A 7,680-nucleotide genomic window follows, 5' to 3' on the forward strand; every position below is an offset into this window, starting at 1 on the left:
CCGGCCCCGCCCCGCGCCGCTGCTGCCGCTGTCCGCGCCGGACCCTCAGCCCTCAGCCCTCAGCATGTTCCCCGGGCCGCCGCCCCTCTCCTGCGACACCTTCGTGGCGCTGCCGCCCGCCGCGCCCGGCGGCCGCGTGGTGTTCGGGAAGAACTCGGACCGGCCGGCAGACGAGGTGCAGGAGGTCGTGCACTTCCCGGCCGCCGAGCACCGGCCCGGCGCCGCGCTGGAGGTGAGGGCGCGGGGCAGGAGCGCTCCTGCGGGAGGCGGCGAGAACGCCGCTCTCAGCCCTTATCTGTGTGCTTAGCCCGCGATTCGGCCGGCGGATTTGGGACGGTGACTCGATGTGTGCTCTGACCTCTTGCAGTGCACCTACATCAGCATCGAGCAGGTGGAGAGGACCCACGCCGTGGTCCTGAGCCGCCCTTCGTGGCTCTGGGGGGCCGAGATGGGCGCCAACGAGCACGGCGTGTGCATCGGCAACGAGGCGGTGTGGGGCAGGGAAGAGATCTGCGATGGGGAAGCTCTCCTCGGCATGGACCTCGTAAGGTGTGCACGGGCTTTTTTTTTTTCTCTTCCTTTTTGGCAAATGGTACCGAATTTGGAATTTACGTGGAAACATGTGGTTTGAGTCATATGGAGAAACAGTACTTTCACTTTCAGAATACACTTTTTCCTCTGTTCTAGCCACGGGTAAAAATAAGTATTTCTTGGCATAAGCACTAGGTTTCTGCCAGGAGCCCATGAGAAGTATCAGGCACTAGACCAGAATTTGTCAAAGAAATTAGCAAACATTTTTCTTTCTATAAAATTTATACTAAACCAAAAGAAGACTTTTTCAAGAGCACAGGTGGGCTTCAGGCACTACTATTTGTGCCTTTTCCTAGGGTCTATGCTCCTTTTCTATTCCCCCATCTTTCACATACTTATTTTAAGTTTTGGTCTTAGCTGCCTATTTCCAAGTTCATGTTCCAAGTTCATGTTCCTACCCGACAGGTGCTAGTGTAACTCTCATTAACCTACAGCAGTCAGTCAATTCTTTTGGTGGTTTCCCCCCAGTCCAATACCTGCACACAGGACTTGTAAGCATTTTGTAGGATTCCTCTCTTTCTGTATTTCTATTTGGTGTTTTTCCCCATGTCAAGTTTGCAGAGGACCCACTTCAAAGAAGCCCTTTACCTGACTTGTGTTTCCCTTACCAGATCATACAACTGGCAGCTGCATATAGAAATATCAACTTGAATACTCGGGCTGAATAGTACTATATGGAGTTCATAGTTCCAAAAATAACATACTCCTTTTGTTTTAGGCTTGGACTTGAGAGAGCAGACACAGCTGAAAAGGCTCTTAGTGTCATAGTTGATTTGCTGGAAAAGTATGGACAGGGAGGAAACTGTATGGAGAGCAACATGGCATTTACATACCACAACAGTTTTCTGATAGCCGACAGAAAGGAGGCATGGGTGCTGGAGACATCAGGAAAATACTGGGCAGCAGAAAAAGTAGAAGGTATGGATGTTGATCTTCATTCTAAACATTTCAAGTGTGACGACCACTTGGGGTTCCCCAGTTTTCATTTACCATTTCATTAAGGCATCAAACTAACCTCGAGCTGCATACATGTGCCTGTAAACAACAGGTGTTGCTTCCTGCAGCATGAGTGTGGAGTAGCTGGTGGTTTGTCAGAGGAGCTGAGTGACAGGGGCCTTTTCAGAGCCAGAGATAACCACTCCTGCTCTTGGAAAACAGAGGACAGCAAGAAAGTCAGCATGAGAATGACAGCATGTGTGGTCTTAAGGATGGTAGTAATCCATGACAATTTCATCTGGGGACAGGACTGATGTACTGTGAAGTGGCTGATGCTTTTAGTGGACTTAGGAGGACAAGCTCGATCTCTGGATGTCTCAGAAGAAGAATGTAAAGGTGGGAATAATCAGGACAGAACCTGAAATACAATGTTGGCAAGAAAAGCAAATGAGTCAGAAATGAGTGATGGTGAAAATTCAATCAGAAAAATACATGTAGCTTGGGAGAGATGGCCAGAAATACACCACCAGACTCACTGATCCTGTAAGGAACTCTTCAGGGCTAGTTTGCTTTACTAAACTAATTGTAAAGAAAATACCAGGAAAAATCATTCAATATATTTAAAAAATCTCTCTGCAACTTGCAAACAGGAGGTGTACGGAATATTTCCAACCAGCTCTCTATCACAACCAAGATTGACAGAGAACACCCAGAACTGAAGGAATATGCCAAAAGCAATGGCTGGTGGGATGGGGAAAAGGAATTTGATTTTGCTGCAGTGTATTCTTATGTCAATACTGCCAGAATGACCACGTCTGGAGGCCGATATTGTGAAGGCTATAAACTTCTGAATAAACACAAAGGTATCCTTTTAAATTATTTTCAAGATGTGCAGAGTATTTAGTGAGCTACATTAATTTAAATCATAAATGATTATACATCTGATGCAGGCAATCATTCACATAACTTGGTGAACCAGAACTTACGAGAATGATTTTCTGCCTAAAACAGAAACACTGAACTTGGAAGTTTTTATTCATTTTTTTCTCATTTATTGAGGAGGAAAAATTAAAACAAGGGTCATGTATCAAATATACAGAGCTATAGTAACCCTGAGAGGTCACATTATGACCATACCACTAAATGCCCTGTAAGACATGTTCTGAAACATTTTGATAGGCTACATATTATTACTGTACCACTAAGGAAAAAAACTAAAGGCTAAAACAGATTCTCAGCAGTTTGCAGCCACAGAGAACCTTATGAACAGCTTCAGTCAGGTACCATTTATATAAGGCAACAGCACAGCATTCAGATACATATCTTGCATTTATTTTTGACATTAATTTTTAAATCTTTGTAGTTTCACTATAATGGCTACTTTAAACTTGTGTAATCTACTAAAACACACCAAAAGCAGAACAAAATAATTTTCTGTACTCTAAGCACTCACTAGCTCATATGCTTGCTTTTCAGACTTCTTACTTCTCTTCTAACTGCATCCATCTAGCAGATTTTTGCTGTAGTTGTATTCATGTGCTTATTTGAAGTAATTAATCTGAATCAAGATTACATTGCACCCCTTTGTTTCTTTTATTTATTTGGCTGAACTCTAACAGACCAGGTTTAGCATTTAGTTAATGCATCAGAGTGAATTACTTTTGCTATCTTGTTTTAGTAATCATGTAAATCCTGCATTTATTTTCAGAATTGCAGGTTCTGAATACTGAAAGCATTTTCATAATACCTGTATTTACTTGTATTATAACAATGCTGAGATTGTATCTGTGCTTTCATTCTAAATCCCCATTTTCAGGCATTTACCTGAGCCATTTTAAAAGTCCCACTAGGTGTTCAGGTTATCAGCCTCATATGGTTCACTTTGTTTAGATTTATTTTAAATGGGTGCCCTAACTAATAGCTATTTGGTTTACAGCATCACCGAAATCACTGGTTTCTTCATCTATCCTTCCCTGCTTTTTCTCTCCATGGCCTTACAGTTGTGGGGTTTTTTCAAGCTGCCCACTATGTGAGGACCATTTTTAGAGAAATATTCATATTTCAAAAAATAGGGAATGTATTTCATGCATACAAAATAGTAAGAGTCTAGTGAAAAATATGCAGTACCTTCTTCCCTGCTGGACAGGTTGCTAAACTGTAGCTGTGAAAATGACCATTGATTCTTTTAATTTCTTTGATTTGTCTAGCTTGCTGATTTCTTTAATTCTCCAGCCTTGCCAGGCAACTGTAGGAATACTTAAGTGTATAAGTAAAATTGCTAAAATGTAGTGCTGCATGCCTGTCCACAGGCAGCTTGGGTCATGTATGAAAAAATAATATCAGAGATGTGTGACTTAGCAGCAGAGTAACTATTTTAAGAGGAAACAGCAAGGCAGTTAAAAATTTTTTTTTTTTTTTTACAGTTAGAACTCAGTAGGGGAAACACTGAAATATTAAAGTGGTAGATGGTACCTTCCAATAAAAAATAAAGAGTGAGCAAACTGATGTTTTTCTGCCATAAGCATACCCTCTAGTGGTATAGCAAATGTTAAAAGAAAACCATTCTGCAAGAACTGCCTGTTAGAATATTGGGTGGCGTGGCAATACCATGCCAGTATCTGAGCTTCAGCATATGCTATATAGCAACATTTTCACAGTGATATCACCTGAACAGGCTTATGTGGAAAGGGTTTCGTTCCTCCTGGGCAGAAGTTATTTTCATAGACCCTTGGCACTATACCTCACACAGGTTGCTGATAAAGACTTTTCTACAAATGGATGTACTACTGTAGCTTCTGAGCATAGAATATAATGCCACTCCAGTGCATCCTTGAAAAGGATGAAAATAAAACACCCACCAAAACCCTACCACGCAAAACAAGTGACAGTCTTGGTGTTTCATTTTCAAAGTTTCACACAAAATCCATGCATGGCTGTTATTATTTTTAATAACATTATTATTATAATGATAATTTCTAATAATTATATATATAATTATAATGCTATTATAAATAATAGTTTCTAATAATATATAATATATACTATACAATAATATGTAATAATATATAACAAATAAGTCATTATAATGATTATTTATTATTATTATAATGATTATTCTTAGCTCCACAGAGTGCTCAAAATTCAGCATTTAATCCAAATTACTATTTTTCATCTGAAAAGTTACTTTGTGAATGACCATTTGCTAGCCCTATGAAATTTACCTTTCTGGGAAATACCTTTTGTCTTTGTACTCCCCCTTTTTTAAGGCATGTTCTTATCACCACCTCTCTTTGAAATAAATACTTTTGGGAAAGCAATGCAAGTGTATTCCATATTAAGGTTTGCCATTAGGATGACTTTTTTCTCCTGCCAACACAGACAAACTAAAACTGGCATTTGACTATTAAAGGAAAAAGCAGCCAGTTGTAGGGAACATGTCATTCTGTTGGTATTATATTAGCTCTGTGGCTAAATAATTGTATTGTATCTTGAATAGGATCTATCACTTCTGAAATAATGATGGAAATTCTTCGTGACAAAGAGAGTGGCATTAACATGGAAGGTGGATTTATGACAACTGGCAGCATGGTGTCTGTACTGCCTCAGCAGCCTAATCTTCCTTGTATTCACTTCTTTACTGGAACTCCAGATCCTGCCAGGTGATGTAGAAGCAAGTAAATTGGATAAAAAATTGTAAATATCTAAGTGGAAAAGTGTTGCAGTTTGCCTAATTATGTTCTTTTTTGCTTTGGGTTGGTTTTCTTTTTCCCCCTGAAAAAGCACAATCAAAGTGTAGGAGGAACATCAATGTACATTATATATATTAATGGTATCAACCTACTTAACAGAGCACTGCTGTGACAATGACTTCAACACCAGTTAGATTTTTTTTTAATACTTCTTTCTTAAAAGAAGCAAGTAGAAGAATGGGGAAAAAATACAGCAATTTTCTGACTCAACAGTTTTAACAAAATGGTGTCAGTAAAGGATCTTTGTTCTATTTTTTCTTCCTAGATCTGTATTCAAGCCTTTCATTTTTGTGCCTGGTATTACTCAGTTATTAAAAACTACATCCCCTACATTTGGTCATGATGATCCAGTTAAGAAGCAACCACGTTTTCAGAGTAAGCCAGATCGAAGACATGAGCTCTATAAAAAACATCAAAGTGCTGCTGTAGTTATGGAAACTATCAAGGTACGTTGATTAAATTAGATTTCAATGCAAGCAGGTGGTTTATATAAGGTCCTTGCTCACATTTTGTTAATGTGATACCAGTTAATGGCCTTTGATGGATTGCAAAGAACAGTGCAGTACCCCAGAAGCCCAGTGTGTTGGCATCTGGCAGGCACGTGTTTCCGACACTGGAAATTGCAGCCAGCACTGTGCTGTACTGGCAGGATGAACCCCAGGTGAGGATCCGTGTTGCTCACCTTGCAGAGCAGCCCCCCACAGACTCCCACACCAGTCAGATAATGGAGAAATGCTCGAGCAGCTGCAGGAAAATACACAACTCCTGCTAAGAGTTCTTGCAGCTATTCAGGCCCTTGGTCTCAGGTGGAGAGCTTGCTTGGTATGGATAGGAAAGGAAACAAGATGACAAAGATAGCTGAACACGGATGTGAAGCAAGAAGGTAGCTGCTTACTTTTAGCAGTAAAATCTCTCCTATTTACAGATACATCTTCTTAAAAGTAAGTCATATGCCCACTAAAGTTTTGGTAACTAATATCTAAAGGAGCTCTAATATTTCTTCAATCTATCAGACAAGGGAGATGAAGTGAGTGCTAGATATTAGGAAAGATATCTAAGAAAACTTGTCATGATACTGACTTCTACCAACAGAAATGTGTACCCTAGAAACTCTTAAAAGATTAAAATAAGGACAGTAGAACAGAATTTTGTTAGGGTGATTACTACATACTCTGTATAGTTTTTAGTGAAATAAATGTTTCTTTTTGCAGGACAAAGGTAAAGAAATGCTCAAAGAGATACAGGAGTTGGAGAAACAGAAGATAAGTCAAATGGAATCAATCCTGCAAAATGGATGCCTTGATATTAACCAAGTAGTTAATCTTTTTTCACAGTGTGTAGAAGAAGAACTCAAAATATATAGCTAATAATATTATTTGAATGTGGTAAAATTTGGATTATAACTGGGTTTTCTAATGAAGAGGCTATATAGATTAACACCCTGTTTTCAGTATACCACATAGCATGGACAGTTTTAAAGATTCAGATTCTTATTCAGGACAAATGGCTTTTGATTATAAGAAGAATGCTGGAAAGGCTCCTAAGAGCCAGACAGTGACACTGTACGTGGCACAAAACTGTCAGCAGAGATTGATTTTGCTGAAAAATAGATGCAATTAGAGTGCAATAGCTTGACTAAATTAGGGAACAACCCCATCTCTGAATGGAATACTAACTCAGCTCTGGAGAACTTGGTTCTAGCGAACACATGTGTAGCTTTTATAGTCAAGAGAACTGTAGCAAAATTTCAGACTACCTGAATTAAAATGGTCATGCTTAAGACTATCTAAAATGTAGAAGCTATGATGAACAATGAATTAAAAAGAAAGTGACACACAAACCAAGTAAGATTGATACTCAGTTGCTTGGTAAAACCACTCTAAGTTACATTTCATATATGAACCTTCTACTACTTCAATGTAAAACGAGGCTATGAGTTCAAGGTATATTAAAAACAACTCACAATTACAAGAATATTTTGCTGTGAGTGATTGTGAAATCTTTTTACATGGAATTCAACAATGCAAGCATCCTGTAAGTTATCCACAGATTTCACTTTCCTATCTATTTTTCCCATTCTGATAGTGAAAAATAAACTTATTTATATACAATATGATTATTGTCAAATTAATTCTGCAGTGCACTTTATAACATCATGGAGTTCTAAAATGTTTCTTGAATTCTTTTAAATTGGGCAACTAGAAAGGAAGAGGTTGGGCTACACAAGTATATACATATACTCAGCAAGATACTTAAAAGTATTTAAAATTTTTTTCATTTCATATAAAGCCTTTAAAATCATGACTTGTTTTACCAGAACTAATAGACTATGGACTTAATTTAATCAAGCTTTTTGCCCTGCCAGGAACATTTCCCTCCTGATTCTGTTTAAAAGTAATGATCA

The 7,680-nt window shown here is 38.9% G+C and overlaps 1 protein-coding gene across 1 annotated transcript; it reads left to right on the plus strand.

The window, feature by feature from the left end:
* Positions 1-5: 5 nt before the first annotated feature.
* Positions 6-7,389, plus strand: SCRN3 (secernin 3). Its single transcript, XM_005519812.2, has 7 exons — positions 6-232; positions 368-549; positions 1,310-1,509; positions 2,178-2,390; positions 5,024-5,186; positions 5,542-5,722; positions 6,488-7,389. Exons 1-7 carry the CDS (start codon positions 65-67, stop codon positions 6,641-6,643), a joined length of 1,263 nt encoding a protein of 420 aa, XP_005519869.1. The 5' UTR covers positions 6-64; the 3' UTR covers positions 6,644-7,389.
* Positions 7,390-7,680: the final 291 nt, after the last annotated feature.

Source organism: Pseudopodoces humilis, chromosome 8 (assembly GCF_049639895.1).
Source record: "Pseudopodoces humilis isolate 2021_Gansu_Grassland_sample_001 chromosome 8, ASM4963989v1, whole genome shotgun sequence".
NCBI classification, from domain to species: domain Eukaryota; kingdom Metazoa; phylum Chordata; class Aves; order Passeriformes; family Paridae; genus Pseudopodoces; species Pseudopodoces humilis.

Coding starts and splice junctions, on each gene's coding strand:
- SCRN3 (XM_005519812.2), top strand. CDS start 65: ATGTTCCCCGGGCCGCCGCCCCTCTCCTGCGACACCTTCGTGGCGCTG. Junction 2,391..5,023: donor ACTTCTGAATAAACACAAAG/GTATCCTTTTAA, acceptor TATCTTGAATAG/GATCTATCACTTCTGAAATA. Junction 5,723..6,487: donor TAGTTATGGAAACTATCAAG/GTACGTTGATTA, acceptor TTCTTTTTGCAG/GACAAAGGTAAAGAAATGCT.